General features: G+C 38.6%; 1 protein-coding gene across 4 annotated transcripts in view; it reads left to right on the top strand.

Moving 5' to 3' along the window:
- Positions 1–18765, top strand: part of PIP5K1B (phosphatidylinositol-4-phosphate 5-kinase type 1 beta) — a 110917-nt gene that overhangs the window by 73793 nt on the left and 18359 nt on the right. For 3 of the 4 annotated variants that reach the window (XM_032674599.1, XM_032674598.1, XM_032674600.1), the window contains 5 exons: positions 10299–10510; positions 12516–12599; positions 12701–12749; positions 13280–13364; positions 13871–13936. In XM_032674599.1, coding sequence (XP_032530490.1) covers positions 10299–10510; positions 12516–12599; positions 12701–12749; positions 13280–13364; positions 13871–13936 — 496 coding nt within the window. The remainder of the gene's footprint in view (positions 1–10298; positions 10511–12515; positions 12600–12700; positions 12750–13279; positions 13365–13870; positions 13937–18765) is intronic. The other variant, XM_032674602.1, reaches the window with a different exon arrangement.

Raw genomic sequence — 18765 nt, 5'->3', positions numbered from 1 at the left:
CTCCAGACTATTGCTGAGGCTTACTGTAGCTATCCTATCCTTGCCCGCAGGCACTATCATAGTTACTTTGGTGGGCCATGTGTGGAGACAGGGGACATGCTATATGCAAATGGTACTAAAAATAAATAATTTCATTTGCCTGAATAGCTTTCTTAAAAATCTTTGCTTTGAAGTGCTATTCACTTCAGAGTGCTTTAATCTGGAAAGCAAATGGTCCTGTGTTTTGTGTAATGTTACTTACTGAGAGTGTTGGAAGCTAGTTTCAGTAGCTGTGATTTCTTTTTTTTTAAGTAATCATGCTGCTAGCTACTCTGAACATTGTATAAAATTGTGATTTATTAAAGAATACAGCAGATTCTCCAATTTCCAAACAAAATTCTGCTCATGAAAGAGACCAAGAATTGAGTGTTATGGCACGTAAGCAAGTACTAAATAAAAATAAAGTCACCAAAGACATTGAAGATGGTTTGAAGTGCATTTGAGGATTTCTTTCAAAGGAGCAGAAAATAAAACTCCACATCAAACTTAGCTGCTGTTGTGTTTATAAACACCTAACCCTGCAGAAATTGTTCTGATTCAGAGGAATAATTCTGTGGGACAAAGGATAAGCTATGGCACTTAAGTGGTGCATTAGATTCAAATAACATTAGCATGAATCTGTATGAGAAAGGCTAGAAGTGAATTGATGGTAGCATTCCATATTTCATAGCTGATACAGAATCAGGCATCCATTATTATTTATTTGGTTTTTACTGGTGCTCTTACGCAGTTTAATAAATACAAATTACCTCTGTTCTAGGTAGAAAGCATGTGGAAGACATCTATTCTGCTGGAATTCACAGTCCAAACACACAAGTAACAGAGTTGTCTTTTGCTCATTCCATGTTAAAAATGGAGATGGAGTTTTATAGAAGTACATGTCAAAAAATACTGTAGGAAAGCTATACTAGCACATCTCATAAGAATGTGGTCTAGTCATTTGATTTTGAAAGCACTCTTTATATCTTCCCTGTAATCCATTAACATACAGAAGAATTGGTAATTGCTTATTAGAAGAAAAAACAAAGGAAGTCCCTTTTAAAAGTGATGATATCATGGTTATACAGAGATATTATTCTACAAACTGTTTCTCATCTAGTTACCTGAGAAAGCATATTGATATAACTTTATACAAGAGACATGTATTCCAGGTGATCACAGGATTCTGCATTTGTAAGATGTTAGCGTGTGAAGCATACAGAGATATGGCATGTTCTTGAATGTCAGCTAGTCATAGGCAGGAATTTGGGATATTCTATTAATACTAACCCTTGTTTTGTTTTTCCAATTTCATCTGTTGCTGAATTCAAGAGAAAAAATAATTGAAAAGGGCTAAAAGTACAGGTGCATGTAAATTCAGTTAGCTCTAATAACTGGGCAGATGGAAAAAAAAGATTCCAAGTACTCTTCCTCATACTCTTTACTTTGCTGTTAATGTCTACTTCGTAAGATGTTTACCTGTATGCACTCAGATAGCCTCTCTTTGTCAGGCCCTAGTTCTTCTCTGTCCTCTTCATAACTTTTACAGGTATATAAATATCGTAGAAGAAAATAAATTATGCAAATTAAGGAGAATATATTTATTTATCCTGAAATGTGGAATAAAACTCCCCAGCAAAATGGCAAAGTTATCATATTCTAAAAGCTGAAGTTAAAATTTATTCCCCACCTATTTAAAAACATGGCGAGAAAGTGGGCCAGAGTATATAAAAGCACTAGTGATTTTCATTTGTTGCTTAAAAATAACTTGTTTTCTTAATGAATCATATTTGGGAGCTGTCCTGTAGACTCAAAACTGGTTCTTCTTAGTTAACTTTGTGATCTTAGGGATTCTGTCACATTTAAAACTACGTTAAGAAATGTTTTAGGCAAACAGACAACTCACTGTAAAACTGGGAATTTTGTTTTGCAGTAGTTAATTAGATTTTTGTATCTATAGGAAGGGTATTTTTTGAGCTATCAGCTGAAGTACTAATGACCTATGAGTAGGCAAAGTATGCGTGTGTCACAGTCTGATAAGACTGGAATGTTTACTAAAGAGGATGAGTTATGAGATAGACCAAAACCTCTCTCTCTCAGCAATTGTAAATTCAAAATTAAGGGGCTTTAATCAAGGAAGTGTGGAAAAGACAGAAGAAATAACAACCCTTTATTAAAAGATATATGTATGTTGGCAAAAACAGTAACAGAACACAAAAAAGCTAGACAGTAATCCTAGGGAAAAAAAAAAGGTCTGAATGAATACTTCTCTGTCCTTTAGTGCAGACCTAATCGTAGCCTGCAGGGGGCGCTGTTGGGTCAGTGGAGGTGCAGGGTCTACAGTTCTCTGTGGTGACCTGCAGGGGGCGCTGTTGGGCTCTGACGGTCACCACACGAGGAGGGGTCTGGGGGGTGGTCTCGGATCGCGGAAGAAGCCAAAAGGAAAAAGAAGACCCTTCCCCCAATGGGAGAAAGGCAGAAGGAAAAGCAGTTCGCTCCTACGGGACTCACTGTTCCCAGATGACGGTGTTCCAAGGCTCTCCCATTCTCTCCCAGCAAGCACAGACCTCTCTGATGAAAAAAAAACCCAGTAGGTCCCGGCAGGAGTCACGAGGCAGTGGTGGCGCAAGGCCGGTGGTCAGGTCTCACCAGGACGAAAGAACCAGAAAGACTGGCTCCCAGGCTTTTCCTCCAGAAATGCCCGGACACAGTCCCTGTCTCCGTCCCAGCGAGAGGACTCCACGGGGTCTGACCTGTCCTCTGTCCACGTGCCCAGCTCCCTCAAATCTCCAAAACCTTCCCCCCCTCACTCCAGCATTCGATGGGCCATTAGCATGGAATGCAGCCTGGCCAGCCATTTCTTTTGTAAGGCTAATTGATTCCCTTCCCCCTTCCCTATTTGACCTCTGTTTCTCTTACAGGGAAGCAGGGAAAGAAAAATTTCTCTCTCAGATTTATAACCTATAACAGCGTGTTTTATGATTTCTTATTGGGAATATCTTGTCAGTATTCATGAAGGTGGAAAAATAAGTTACTTCTCTCTGTAAATACAACTATTACTTAGAATTGAGATTCAAATAATCTTCACCATTTCCTTTTTTACCTTTTTCCTTAAGGCGAGTCTTACTGCAGATGAGGAAACCATTTTTCCTGATGGATTGTCTCAGTGTTGTTTCCCCAGTGGCAGACCACTTAATTTTTACAGTGTATTTTTACATTAGAAAATTAAGAGAATTATTAGATGCCTCATAGAATTATTGTCAAGATTATTTAACTAATATCTAGCTGGAAGGTTGAAGTGTGTGAACCTAATTTTTCATCCGGTGGTCAGAGTAGGAGTTCAAGTGGGTTTTTTTTCTCTCTGCTTAAAATATTTCAAGACATGAAGGACAAGATGCATTGCTGCTAAAATTTTAAATAAAATTAGAAACCAAACAACAGAATTCAGCTTTTTGTATTATGTGATTTCCCTTCTGGTAATTTTAAATAGAAATTGAGCCTATTTATACCAAAATTGAATCTTATCAGTATTATTTTTATATAGTTTGATTTGTTATTGGGTTTGAGGGGGTTTTTGTTTTGCTTTTCATTTTTCAGACATTCAGTAGCAATGGCTGGAAATGGTCCTGTTGTTGGAAAAGTAAAAAGCACAGTTCCTTAGGGATACTCTCTACATTTGTCAAAATTTCATGCAGGTGTTGAGGAAGGTTTTGAACAAAAGTATGTGGTTACCCTTTTTCATTTCTAAGTTAACATTAGAACAACTAATATATTGATACCTGTATAGCAAAGTATCTGTTACAGAAGCAATGAAAATTAAGCAAATTGTGGTCATTCAGTTTTTAAGAACAAAAAAATAATTTCAAGATGTATTTGTTATTGAGAATTGAATGGCTTTTGAGAGTCTGCATTTTAATTTTATTATATTATCAAATTTTTATCAATATTATGGACTTTTCTTAGGAAATCACATTTTAAAAGTGACTAACAAAGAAACCTGGAAAGATAAGGAAATTCAAAGTTGAAGACAAAAAGGGTCATATCTCCTAAGTTTGAGGTCTGAGTCTAATACTGCTGTTTTAGCCAGTTGCTGCAAAAGCTTTTTCGCATGAATACGTATCTGTTTTGTGCTGAAGCAACTGTGATAGAGATATTGTATGATCAAATTTATTCACTGAATTTTCCAAATCCATTGGTAGTGTTTGTATTGTGTGTGTGTTGTTTTTCTTCTCTTTTTTCTATCTCGAAGGATCCACACAGATTATTACTTAACCCAAATAATTTTAGTGACCCACTCTGCAGCATGTCCTCACAAGCAGTACCACTGACACAACTTAACGGAGTATTAAACTGCAGCATAGGACAGAAATAAAACATGGCATTGTGTGGCAGGATGGTGGAGAAGGTATTAATCTTAGATAAAGGGCCTCTGTCAGAAATGCTAGTTTGAGGAAAAAGGACATGGCATAATGCTACAGATCTCTTGTATCTTTATATATTATCACTTCTGTAGTACCAATTGACATTAGAATTTTCTCTTTACTTTTACAATCAGAAAAGGCATGGTTAGTTTTTGGAGTGTTAGTTAATATATTTTGAGAATTCATCCTACAATCTTCAAAAGGATGGCTGATGTAATCGCAAAATCTCTCCCAATGATTTTTGAGCACTCGTGGGAATCTGAACATGTCCCAGCTGACTGGAAGCTGGTGAACGTTGTCCCATTTCCAAGAAGGGCAAGAAGGAGGACCAGAGAAGCTAGGGGCCTTTCAGTCTCACTTCAGTGCCTGGTAAAGTTAAGGAGAAGATTATTCTGGGAAGTATTGAAAAACACTTCAAAGACAACACAGCCATTGGTCACAGTCAGTATATGGCCTCATGACAGGAATATGGTGCCTATCCAACCTGATTTCCTTTCATGACAAGGTAACTCACCTAGCTGATCAAGGGAAGCCAGTTGATGGAATCTTTTTGGATTTCAGTAAAGCTTTCAGTACTGCCTCTGACAGAATCCTTCTGCACAAACTGTCCAGCACACAGCTGGATGAACACATCATGTAGTGGGTGAGCAGTTGGCTCCAGATCGATCACAGAGGGTAATAGTTAATGGGGTAACATCAGACTGGTGACCTGTCACTAGTGGGGTTCAACATCTTCAACATCTTCATAAATGACTTGGGCGCAGGACTGGAAGGGATGCTAAGCAAGTTTGCAGAGGAAAGAAGACTAGGAGGAGCTGTTGACTCCCTCGAAGGCAAGGAGGGCCTGCAGAGAGACCTCAGCAAATTAGAGGAGTGGGCAGTCACCACCCATATGAAGTTCAACAAGGGAAAGTGCCGGATTCTGCACGTGAGGTGGGGCAACTCTTGATGTTTGTACAGACTGGGGCATGAGATGCTGAAAAGCAGTACCATAAAAAGGGACCTGGTGGTCCTGGTTGATGGCAAGTTGAATATGAGTCAGCAGTGCCCTGGCAGCCAGGAGGGCCAACCGTGTCCTGGGGGGCATCAGGCAAAGCATCGCCAGCCGGTCAAGGGAGGGGATTGTCCCGCTCTGCTCTGCACTGGGGTGGCCTCACCTTGAACATTGTGTGCAGTTTGAGGCACCACAATATAGGAAAGATATTAAGCTCTTAGAGAGCATCCAAAGGAGGGCAATGAAGATGGTGAAGGGCCTTGAGGGGAAGCCGTATGAGGAGCAGCTGAGGTCACTTGGTGTGTTCAGCCTGGAGAAGAGGAGACTGAGAGGAGACCTCATTGTGGTCTACAGCCTGCTTGTGAGGGGAAGAAGAGGGGCAGGCACTGATCTCTTCTGTGTGGTGACCAGTGACAGGACTTGAGGTAATGGCCTGCAGTTGTGTCAGGGGAGGTTTAGGTTGGATATTGGAAAATGGTTCTTCAGTGAGAGGGTGGCTGGACACTGGAAAGGCTCCCCATGGAAGAGGTCCCAGCACCAAGCCTGCAAGAGTTCAAGAGTCATTTGGTTAATACTCTCAGGCACATGGGGGATGGTCTTGTGCAGGGCTAGGAGTTGTATTGATGATCCTGGTTGGTCCCTTCCAACTCGGCAAATTTTGTGATGCTGTAATTCTGTTGAAATGGGAAGTGATTTGGTGGGGAGGTGGTGATTCATTTTCTTGGATTTTTTCTAAACCAGATCCATTGCTAAGCACTGGCATTTGTACACTTATTTCTAAGAAATGCTTGTTTTGTGAGTCAGTCTCTTATTTTGTGTTGATTTGATATAGCTCCTTATGTCGAAGGGTAATTATTGATTTGTTGTAAAATCAGCTTCTTTCTGTTAATTCCTATGTCCTTTTTCCAAAATGCTTGTAGGAGAAGAAATTCTTCCTTGCATGGTTATCCTTTCACTACTTGCATGTCATAAACTTGTGAATTTTTGGTTTTAGTTTTTCTTGACCCCTTTATGAAAATAACCCGCTGACTTTTTTGCATGTTGTTTTGCATGGATAACAACATGAATGCAGATTTCTCTGTCGGACAGTGTGTGGCTTGGGCTGGCTGCATGTAAAATAAAAATGACATTTCATAGCAGAAATACTTGTTTTGCTCTGTCAGTCACTGGTTGAGATAGTGGAGTGTAACTATATCTAAGATGATTCACAGAACGCTTTAACATCTGATTGACTCTAAGAAAAGAAAATCTGAGGCATAGAGTTATTTTTTCATGTTCTGAAATGGCATACTTTCCGATGCCATTTTGCTGGGGTTTTTATGCAAAATAGTGCATAAGGCTTAAATCTGTGAGTGACACTTGCCATCTGGAAGTTATCAGAGCAGCTGAAGTCAGCCTTGCCAGCAGTACTTGGTGACTAAGTGACAATGTTGTGTTAACAGAATCTGTGAAGCTAGTTAAATAACACCTATATAAATACAAATGAGGTGAACAATTTAATGTTGATGAACTGAAGGTTTACTTGTCGTTCGTTATCAAATGCAACACTTTCGTGTTAGTACACAACATGATTAAGACTATATTGCTGAAATCTCACAGTGCCATTTTGCTAGCAAGGTACATTTTAGGGTGGTTACATGAGCACAGATTCAATTCCTCTCACTTTAACTACAGAAGCAGTGTATTTCTGGTAGTTAATGTCAATTTCTAGTGATTTCACATAGATGGCATCAGGTGTTTTACAGGTCTTTCTCCTTTTGCTATGAATACTTTTGCTACGTAATACTGTGATTTATTTGAGTGGTTTTTTTCATTAGATTAGGTTATCATTTTGGTACCTTTGTAGCAAAACTTGCTGTATCTTAAAAGCAGTTCTTTCTAAAATTGTCAAAGGTGTCTCCAAGTAAACCTTGGCATGGGAAAAAGCTTGTGCTTTTTTCATGTTCTCATAGAATGCTGCATGCCCAGAAATATCTTAATGTGCTGCATTTTGTAACTTGTCCTCGGCAAACCAGATTGTTTTTTACAACTGTGTGTGGAAAACATTACCTACACATTTAAAAATTTTTACAATTTGGTATTTTAAATATTCATGAAGATACATATGTGAGAACCCTTTGGATATATTCAGCTGGAAATCCCACAGATTAAGTAAAATTACTGTCTTAATACAGGCTGAGAGTTTGACACAAAGTAAGTTTTTGTTGAGTGCTGATTCCTCCTTGTTATTCTGGTAATTATTTCTTATCAGAATTTTCATCAGAAACAGATGGGGAGTGAAACATGCTTTGATGTGTTCAAAAAGGTGCATTTGCATAAGAAGTGGTTGGTTTGGTTATCAAATTTCTAAGGGGAAGTCATCAGAACTGTACATCAAACCTGTAGGCAGACAGAGGGCCACATCATGTTATAATATCTTAAAGAGACTTTGTTGAACAGGACAGTCCTACCTCTGAGTAGGGCCATGAACAGACTATCTGGGGGGCAAGGGCTACGGTTTATATGCTACGTGCTATTTGTAAGAATCTGTAGTGCAGTTAGTCCATTGGATGTGCAGGTGTTTCAGTCTCATAATGAACTAGAATAACAAAATAGCTACTTGTTCTTATTATGCTTTTTAGTAATCCTATGACAAAGTCATAAATTGTCAAAGAATAGTCCATTGTATTGTACAAGTATTATGAGTTTAAGTGTCAATGGTGAATTGATGCAGTCAGAAAGATTGATTTTATCACATAAGAGGTCCCTGTGGACAAAGGAGCAGCACATTACACCACAGCCTTCCATGAAGTTACATCCAGTCCTAGACACAGGTTATCTAATTAGTGCAGTAAAATCATGTCTCTAATGTGATCTAATTCAAAAGGCAGTAAGGAATAGGTTGAAGACAGAGGTGTCAGCAGTAGTTTATAACTGTAAAATAAAAATAGCAGTAGTTTTCCCAAGCCTGACTAGGTGCTGTAGTCTGGCTTTGCATAGACAGTGTTGCTTACTGTACTACTAAGGTGTTATTTTTCAGCTTACCCACAATCTGCTTTCAGTATTTGATGGTAAACATTCGCTATTTCCTCTTTTTTAAGAAATTCTGAGTAAAGGGTAGCAAAAGTAAGCAGTAAAGAAAATTCTAGAACTTTCTGGCACCAAGTGCCTTTGTACCTGTTAGCCCTGCTGTTTTTGCAATTTATGATCGTAAACAAGGAAGTTACTAGCCACCAACATTCCCACACAATGCACAGTACAATTTTAGGATCTTATCGTATGGTAATTTCGAATACATATTTTTGTTGTGGCTGAAATCCTGTGTGAGATCTGTCATCAGAAGGTGCTGTGGGAGTACCAAGGGGATACATTAACAGCCTTTTTCTTGTTCCATTTGAACTAACCTACCACAACGCAGAATTACTTTGATCAAGAGCAAACATACCACGTCTTCTAAAGTCACCCCTTGTGTTTGGAAATCAGAATGAGGCTGTGCCTTTCTGCACTTGGATTACAGTGTGTTATGTTTTGTTTCTTCACTATTCTGGTTATCTGAGCAATGAGGTTTTTTGCTACAATTAGGGTTAGTGGTGTATAAACGTTATGGTAAGATATACAGATCAACTGATTTAGTATGCATCCATACTAAGTTAATGATTTACTGCCAATTACGTTTTAAACCTGTGGATGTGCTGAAACTGCCCTTTTTTTTTCATAACAGAAGGAATGTTTCTACTTAACCATCTCAGTGTTTTGTATAAAAATATTTGTACTTGGATAATCTTCATCAAAATTATATACCTGGACTTAGTGTTCTGTCATTTCTGCAAAATGACATTTTGTTCTTGTTCATGTAAAAATATGTACTGTTGCCTCTTGATTCTGTACCAAAAGTTACATTACCATTATCTTAGGACATTATATGTCAAAATGCACCATGAATCATTGCTGAGCTGCATGAGGTAAAGGAAAGGTGAGTGGCACAGCAATATCCCTCCTGTTTTTTACTAGTTTTTCTCCCTCCACTTAGCACTGCTGTTATGTAAGACATTTAACACAGTTGCTGTCTGCAAACAGTTTGGTTATATTACTAGATGTGATCACAGCTTGTTTTAGTTCATGTTTAGATATTGACTTGAACTGTATTTTGCCTTTCAATGGCAGCATCCCAAACTTCATAACAGTGTAGCTGACTCAAAACTCTTGACAGTACAGGTGTATGAGAAAAGAAAGGGGACCTGCCTACTGATAGAGACAAAAATGGTTGGTAGAGCTAGAAGAGAAGGCTAGTTAATTAAGTCATACTTCAGAAGTAAAACTTGTGTTTGAGTTTAGATAGGCCATATTTAGCCTAATGGAAAAGTGCATGATTTCTGTACTCATATCCTGTCACCTGTTAATAAGAGGGTGGGAGCAAATGCTTTTTTGACACTTGAAAGTTCTCAAAGAACACACTCTCTGTTTTAAACAGAAGGTGGAGAACAGATAGAGATTAATATAGGCAAAATGCTCAGTAAGGTCTGGAACATGCATTAGAGATTACTTTAAAAAGTCTGTACTTCAGAAGTATATGATGGAGCTATTAATTGATTATTTGCTATCAACAAAAAGGTGCTGCCTAGAATTATCTCCCTTGTCTACAAAATAATATCAGGTTACATTTCAGCTGTGCATCTTTCTTTTGCACTTACAAAAAGAACATTCAGCTAAATAGATAACTAGCACTATGACTTGTGTGGGATAGTAAAGGATTTTTAACTATAATTTCACACATTTTCCTAACAAGACAAGCTTGTGCCTTGAAGGTATGATTTTGCTTAGGTTTGCAAAATGCTGCTGTGTAACTCTTCTTTTTTTCAGTATAGCCTTTTCTTCTTTGTTGGTAGGTTCTAGAAAGTTTTAAGATCATGGATTACAGTCTGCTACTGGGAATCCACATACTGAACAGTGACATGAAGGAAAAAGAGGAAGAGGGTTCCCAAAGTGCAGCAGACACAAAACGTCATGGAGGGCAGAAAGTTCTCTATTCCACAGCCATGGAGTCTATACAGGGCCCTGGGAAGTCGGGGGACTCTGTCACCACAGAGACAACAAACACGTAAGTGCCATAATCTGCTCTTAAGGTTACTATTAAAACTATTAACAGGCAAAACATTCATGAGTACACTGCATTTCAGAAATTGAAAGATTGAGCCTTTTTGTTTGTTTTCCAAAAGCTGCATCATCGAGATTTGCCACAGACCATGAAATTAAAATGTTGATTAATAGATTGATCATCTTTAAATACATGATAGCAAATTTGGTTAGTTCAGAGCGACTTATGTATGCACAAATGCATTCTTTTGTAAAAGAGATGTTATAAGACAGCTATTACAAGAGTCCCTACTATAATCTAATTTTAATTGGAAGCAGCATGGTGAGACATAAGCAAAAATTATTTGTTCACATTGACATGGATATTCCTACAGTGGTCATTTTCATCTTGAAGTAGTATGCTCAATACATAGAACGGTATCTTCAGCCACCGAAGTGCAGTCATATATGATATTTCCTGAGATTAAGAACTGCTGCTTTCGTCTTATTTTTCTGTCTAGTAAAAAGTGCAGTAGAAATTTGATTATATAAACAATAGTTATTCTATTTCCCTCATAATATATTAAGTGCTAGTAAGAGCATTATCTTCATCATTCAGCATTGTATATAATCATTCCTTCATTATAATGAGAATTTAATTTTAAATTCAGGATCTACTTTTCTCCTGTGTAGGTAAATACCAACCAATGATATAGAAATGTGCTCAAACCCACAGCAAACAAATGGGAAAATTATGATATTTAGCATTCGTAGAGTTTTCAAATGTTCAGAGCTCTAGAATATAAATTAGACAGAGCTTTATTTTACTCAGTTTTTACAGCTCACTCACATTCACACAGAAGATGGTCAATGCTATGGTGCATCGTATGGTGGTAGAGGTGTTGTGTTGGCAGTTTTGAGGGGTGTTGGGAAAGTTAATTATATAGGTCATTCCAGAAAGTGTTCATAGATGGAAACCCACCCTGCATTCCACATCACTTGAGCTAATATAGATCATATATACTATATACACATATCCTGAGAAGTGTAGTGAAAGCCTACTGCAGCAGTAGGGTCCTTCCTTGGCTCCTTGCACTATGTCCTCTCTCATATTGACATAACTACTACTGGGACAAACCTCACTTAGGTGGATGAAACTAAGCCTAGATCTTACAGAAAAGACCCCTAGGTCATCTGCTGTGGTTCATTGTAAGGCTATATAAAGAAGAGGATGAGAATGGATACCCCGCAGCAATAACTGCTGCTTGCACTGTGTTTAATTTCTAGTCATAACTTCCAGGAAAAGCTGACAGAGTATCGTTTTGTTAACTGTTTAACACTTCTGACTGTCTGACCAGTTAAGTGAGCTGGAGTTCATGGTAATGGGATTTTACAGTAAGTTAAACTTCACTGATTCTTACAAGGTTTCCTTTATGCCTAGAATAATAAAAAATGTGTTTCCCTCTCCCCTACTGCCCACCCCTACCCCCACCACAACCTGCTACCACCCCACCCCACCCCCCTTCCTATGCCAAAAAAAAGAGAAGGTTTAATAGTTGGTAACCAGGCCCCTCTTGTTGCTTTAGTGGCAGAATGGGGAAAATACTCTCAACTATGTCTTTGATAGCTGCTTTAGTTTTTTGTTTCTCAAACTGCTACAAATTATTTAGAGGTACTGCATGAGCTGCATCCTCAGTCACTTTTACTTCTGGTTTTGTAGTGGAATCGTGAATGTGAACAGAAGCTGATGAACTGAAAATTGGATTTCTGGTTCTAAAACAATGGACCCTTTTTTCTAGGTGGTAGAGTAGGAAGAGAGGGTCTTAGGATGAACATTCTTGTTCTTTAAGGTCATGGCTGAGAACATACCCAGGACCGACTAGAGGCCCATGTAGTTAGGATACTCAGCTTGATACTGTTGCTTTTTCTGTCACTGACCTGTCTGTAAAGAAATTTTGGAAAAGCACATTAATACATAATTTACATAATTAATATATAATCTAACTAGGTTTTTTTTCTATTTCTCTTAGAATGGGAGGTATTCCTGCAAAAAACCATAAAGGAGAAAAGCTGCTTCTATTTATGGGTATTATTGATATTCTCCAGTCTTATAGGTAAGTTGAATTTTGAGTTTTCATTGAATAAGCTATTCTGAAGTTACTTATAAACGTGAAAATTTTATAAAGCAGTTCTGATTTTGTTTTTACATGCTTAGGTTAATGAAGAAGCTGGAACATTCTTGGAAAGCTCTTGTTTATGATGGGGTAAGTAGATTTCATTATTTTTTTAACTGCTAATATTTTAGCTAATGGAACTTTGATTTATATTAACCAGAAAAAAGCTAGCTCTGGTATATTTGTAGTCTAACATCACCATGCGGTTTGGGCTGTTTCTGAAATCTTCACATGTTCTGATTTTATTTGTTGAGCTTTCAAAAAACAATTAATATTATCAGCTTATCCTTATAACTTACATAAGACCAGCCACTTAGCAGGACATTGATGGATCTGAAACTGAAAAATACACATTGTGTGAAAAAACACATTTCAAATAATTGGAAGATTTTGCAGAATATAGCTGTATAATTCATAACTCATTATTTCATAAATTGAATACCTAAAAAAAGTTCTAGAAAAATCAACCTTTAAAAGGGAAAAATTGTTATGATTCACTAGTTTTGAGTATGCCTGAAATGTATAATACAGTTCACCTGAGATGTCCAGCTTCTTTTCTTGACACTTAGCTTGTGATTTACTTACGGAAAATGTGACTGAGACCTTTTTCAATTTCACAGGACACTGTTTCAGTTCACCGACCAAGTTTTTATGCAGACAGATTTTTAAAGTTTATGAGCACAAGGGTTTTCAAGAAAGTACAAGGTAAGCAAGTAGTGATTTTAGTCCTTTAGATATTTTTATTATTATTACTATATAACGCTCCTGCCTTGGCAATAAAATAAGCCTTTCTTCAACATCATGTAGCATTTTCATAACTCCAGAGAAGAAACTAAATTTGGGATAATCAGTTGGGATTATACTCTAATAGTAAAATTACAGAGAATTATTTGCTATGTATTTTTGTCACATCTGGGGCATCTGAATGTAAAAGAGGTTCCTATATATTAGCATTGATATAAAGATAAATACGTTTTATGATCTAATGATATGTCCAATCCTGTATCTGGTATTTGTAGGAATATCTACATTGATTTTAATTTATTTAATTTGCAAAAATAAAGATTTTTTACATGCCACTGTCAGCATGTTTCAAAAATTAAGTATTCTTCCCTTTAATGTGCATTTTTTCTGTGTTTTATGAAGGAAAAAATATCCAAAGTTGGATATTAATAAAAACTCTTGTCTTTATCACTGTCAACCATTTCTGGTTTCCCCCTCTGCCGCGGTCCGAAAGGGGGAGGGGGCCGTGGCACAGCATGGGTTCAGGAGACAAGGTAGGGTGCAGGTAGAATGCTTTATTCAAGCGTGCACGGGATTCGTTAGCAGCTCCTGCGGGGAAACGGCCAGAACATGGAGTGGTGCATGAAACAGACAAGAGGGGGAACAAATCAGGATAGGGACACAGGCAAAAGGGGGAGGAACGTAGGAGGAACAGGGGAAGGAAAGGGCGAATGGGGGCTGTCTCCTCTCTGCAGCCTCTCCAGCCAATCAGCAGGGAAGCAGGGAAGTGGATAAGCCTGCGCATACCCGGGAGGTACAAATTCTGGGGAAACGTACAATGTGTATATACATAATAACTGTAAAGTCTGTATCATAAAGTCCTTTCAATTGCTGTACATCTTTTTCCACTTCTGAAATTGTTCCCATTCTGATTCCTGGTCCTTCACACCCCTCCATTTCTCCTTCCTTCATCTTTTAATTAATTCCCAAGGGTAAGATACATATGACTGTTACCTACTTACAGGGTGATGTGTGATGGATGGCAGGTGACCACCGAGCCACTCTATCACTCCCCCTCCTCAAATAGACAGGGGGGGAAAATTATAACAAAAGGCTCTTGGGTCCAAATAGGGACAGGGGGAAATCATTCACCAATTGCTGTCACAGGTAAAACTGACTCAACTAAGGGAAATTAGTTTATTATTAATCAACTCTGAGTAGAGTAATAAGAGATAAAACAAAATCTTAAAATGCATGCCTCCTTCATGCATCCACCTGCTGCAGTGTGGGCTGCAGATGGATCTTTGCTCCACAATGAACCTCAGTGGGCTGCAGGGGGACAACTGACTCACCATGGGCTGCACCATGGGCTGCAGGGGAATCCCTGCTCCAGTGCCTGGAACACCTCCTTCCCCTCCTGCACTGACCCTGGTGTCTGCAGAGTTGTTGCTCTCATGTATTCTCACTTCTCTCCTCCAGCTGTACACACCCCCCCCCTGCATCTTAAATACACTATCCCAGAGATGCTACTACTCTCACTGATAGGCTCAGCTTTGGCCAATGGCAGGTCCCTCTTGGAGCCAGCTGGCATTTGCTGTATCAGATATGGGGGAACCTTCTGGCAGCTTCTCACAGAAGCCAACCCTGCAGCCCCCTGCCTCTGCTACAAAACCTTGCCATTCAAAACCAGTACACAGGGGGAGAGAAAAAAAAAGCAAAGAGAAACCCACCATTCTTACAGAGGGACATTTCTACCAAGGGTTGTCCAAAGGCTTAAGTCTAAATCTTGCAGCAGTAATTTAACTATTGATTGTCACTTCTCTCAAACAAAATAAATTGATTTCTATAACTTAAAGTAGACCCTGAAATTGTAGATCTTCTTTAGGCTTTGGGAATGGAGGAAAAACCAATCCTATGTAGGTGAGTTCTTGTATGTTGTGTTTTAAACCGAATGGGCATCTGAGCCCCAAACAGACAATCATTCATCCAAGTGGAATGGGGGAGAGATATGGAAGGGTAAAAGTGAGAAAACTCTTAGACTGAGATAAAGATAGTATAATAGGGAAAGCAAAAGCTGTATGTGAAAACAAATTAAATTCAGGAATTCATCCACTCTCATAGGCAGGCAGATGTTCAGCCACCTCTGGGAAAGCCAGGCTCCATCACATGTAACAGTGACTTAGGAAGACAAATGCCTTAATCGTGAATGTTTACCCCTTGCTCCTGTTTACCCCATCTTATACTGCTCAGCCTGATGCCATGTGGTCTGAGTTATTCCTGTGGTCAGATGAGGTCAGCTGTCGTGGCTGTGTCCCCTCACAACTTCTTGTGCACATCCATCTCTTCACTGGCAAGGCAGTGTGAGATACAAGCACTGCTCAGCAATAACTAAAACCTTCATGTGCTGCTAATACTGTTTTTGTCACAAATCCAAGACACAGAACCACAGAGCTACTATGAAGGAAATTAAGTCTGTCTCAGCCAAAACCAGTGCACTGTTTTGAGAGTCCAAACTGCCTACCATGTAGGCATATGAAGTTAGAGTTCAGCAAAAACATATTGGAGAAATAGCTATCACATTTTGTTTCTTGATTCCAAACTGAAACGAACAAATTAATGTTGTCTTATCCCCATGGAGTAAGCAGTAGGGATATTTTTTCATAATCTGGGTACAACTACAAAGCAAACCAACAGAATTAGCAAGTGCTCAGGAACAGATTTATTTTCAGACTTGCTGCATTTAGCCTGACTTTGATAATTAACAGGGGGAAATTACCTATCATTCAAGAATACACATAAGATCACATGTTCATATCTGTCTTGAATTGTAGTTCCTCTGGGCATGATAAGTTTATTCATACTGCACAAAAAAAAATAAAAATCAAGGTTTAGAGACTCACCTTGATACAGGCTTCTTCCATCAAAAGTTCAGATCAGGTTTTCTTTTCACTTAAATTTTTACCACTGTAAGTCAGTATTTTTCAGGCTGTACTGGCCTTTGTTGCCTGCATGTTGCCTAAAGATAATAACACTTTTCTAAAGATCAGTTGAATTTGTGAAACTCTCACCCTGTCCATGAAAACCAATATTAGAGACATGGCAGAATAGAATAGCATACATGATTATATCTAAAAGTTCAAGAAAGAAGAGAGAAAACTGATAGTGCAGCAGGAAAGCAGAAGTGTACATGATAAATATTTTGTGAAATACTAAATAAGAAAAAGAATAGAATAGATGGATGAAAGAAGAGAGCTGAGAGTAGCTGTATTAAAAAAAATTAAGATATTTTAAGTAAAGTGAAGGAATCTTTAGAAAAAAAAGAGAGAATTTGAATTAACCCTAAGTAGTGATTCCCTATATGCATGATATGTTATGACCACTTTTTAGGAAAATAAGTCTTTTTGGGAGTCTTATAAACATTAATGAATTTCTCTATGAGTTGATCAAGCTACTGAAAGGAAATTCAGTCTGAAGCATTGCAAGTGCAGAGAAGGATGGTGATGAGGAACAAAAGAGGCCCTGAAAAGCTTGAGAAGCGTACTCATGGGAACCTCATGAGGTTCAACAAAGCCAGCTGCAAGGTGCTGCACTGGATCAGGGCAACCCTCTTTGTCAATACAAGCTGGGGGCAACCCCCTTTATCAATACAATCTGGGGGATGAACAGATTGAGAGCAACCCTGCTGAAAAGGACTTGAAGGTGCTGGTGAATGAGAGGCTGGGCATGACCTGGCAATGTGCACTTGCAGCCCAGAAAGCCACTTGTATACTGGGTTGCATCAAAAGCAACGTGGTCAGCAGGTTGAGGAAGGTGTTTCTGCCCCTCTGCTCTGGTCTGGTGAGACCCCAGCTGCAGTGCTGCATCCAGCTCTGGGGTCCCCAGCACAGGAAGGACATCGACCTGTTGGAGCGAGTCCAGAGGAGGCCACCAAGATGATTAGGAGGATGGAGCACTTCTTCTGTAAAATCAAGCTAGGTGTTGCTCAGTCCAGGGAAGAGAAGGCTCTGGGGGGACCTTGTAGCAGCATTCCAGTACCTAAAGGAGGCTTACAAGAAGGCTGGAGAGGGACTTTTTACAAGGCCATGTAGTGGCAGGACAAGAGAGAATGGCATTAAGCTGAAGGAGGGTAGATTTAGATTAGATATTAGGAAGAAGTTCTTTACAGTGAGGGTGATGAGGCACTGGAATATGTTGCCCAGAGAAACTGGGGATGCTCTATCCATTGTTCAAGGCCAGGCTGGATGGGGCTCTGAGTGGTCTAGTGGAAGGTGTCCCTGCCTGTGTCGATGGGGTTGGAACTAGATGATCTTTAAGATCCCTTCCAACATAAGCCATTCTGTAACAACTGTGGAGATGAACTCAGGATGTTTGCAGTAGGGAAGGCTATAGGGAAGACGTAATAAATATATTGGCAAGGCAAAAAGGAGGTTTGATGTGGTCCAGGCAGAGTACTTGACAAATAAATATAAACTGATGGGCTAGAACTATCTAGTTTATAAAGGAACTTGTACTTAAAAATGAATCCTGGTTAGCAGATCCATAATCCTGCTCATGGAACAAGATTTGCTTTAGAGTTGAATATCTGTATGGAATAGACACTTGGCTCAAATACTACAGGAGGAGTATTGAGCATATGGTATTGTATTAAACTGATAGAAGGTGTTTTTCAAATATTTTTACCAGTATTATACTGGTCTCTTAAGTTTTTCATTAGTTATCTGGAGTGAGAAACAAGTCTATGCGGATAGAGGGAGAAAAAAACACGAATACTAGAGCTAAATGAGATTTAAGGGAAAAAGAATGACTACAAGAATGACTATCATAAATTAATGATTTAAGGTTTAAATGTTAAATCCTTCAGAAAAGACTTATTAATATGAAAATAAAAGAATCTGATATGATAAAACAAAATATGAAACAAAATTCAGCTAAAATGAGGAAGGAGCCTCCTGAGACTCATTCCACTTTAAGTAATAGAATAATTTTGCCAGAGAATTGGTAGGAGCTCTGTTGTCTGAGACAATACTCAAAGGAATTCCTCTGCATTTATAAAAAGTAAGGAGTATCTACTCCTTACTACTTGATACTTCTGTCTGTTTGACGAAATAAATACCATATATGTTTCCTCAACATTTGAGTCTTTTTTTTCTAGTTCTGTCTAATTCTGCCTGCTAGATTTTTTTCAGTACAAGACACAATCTGTTCTGTATTTGAAAGCTACAATGTAAAATTAAAAGATATCATGCCTAATCTTCTCTCTTATCTTAATTCATCTGTCTCATTTTTCCAGGCTATTAACCTGTCTTAATATCCCACTCTTATTGGTCTACTCTGCATACAGGGCTATTAATCTACCCTTATACAAATTACTGGTTAGAATGCA

This window comes from Chiroxiphia lanceolata, chromosome Z (genome assembly GCF_009829145.1).
Source record: "Chiroxiphia lanceolata isolate bChiLan1 chromosome Z, bChiLan1.pri, whole genome shotgun sequence".
In the NCBI taxonomy this organism is placed as follows: domain Eukaryota; kingdom Metazoa; phylum Chordata; class Aves; order Passeriformes; family Pipridae; genus Chiroxiphia; species Chiroxiphia lanceolata.
The sequence above is the reverse complement of the archived record's forward strand: the minus strand, read 5'-3'. Positions and strand labels throughout refer to the sequence as shown.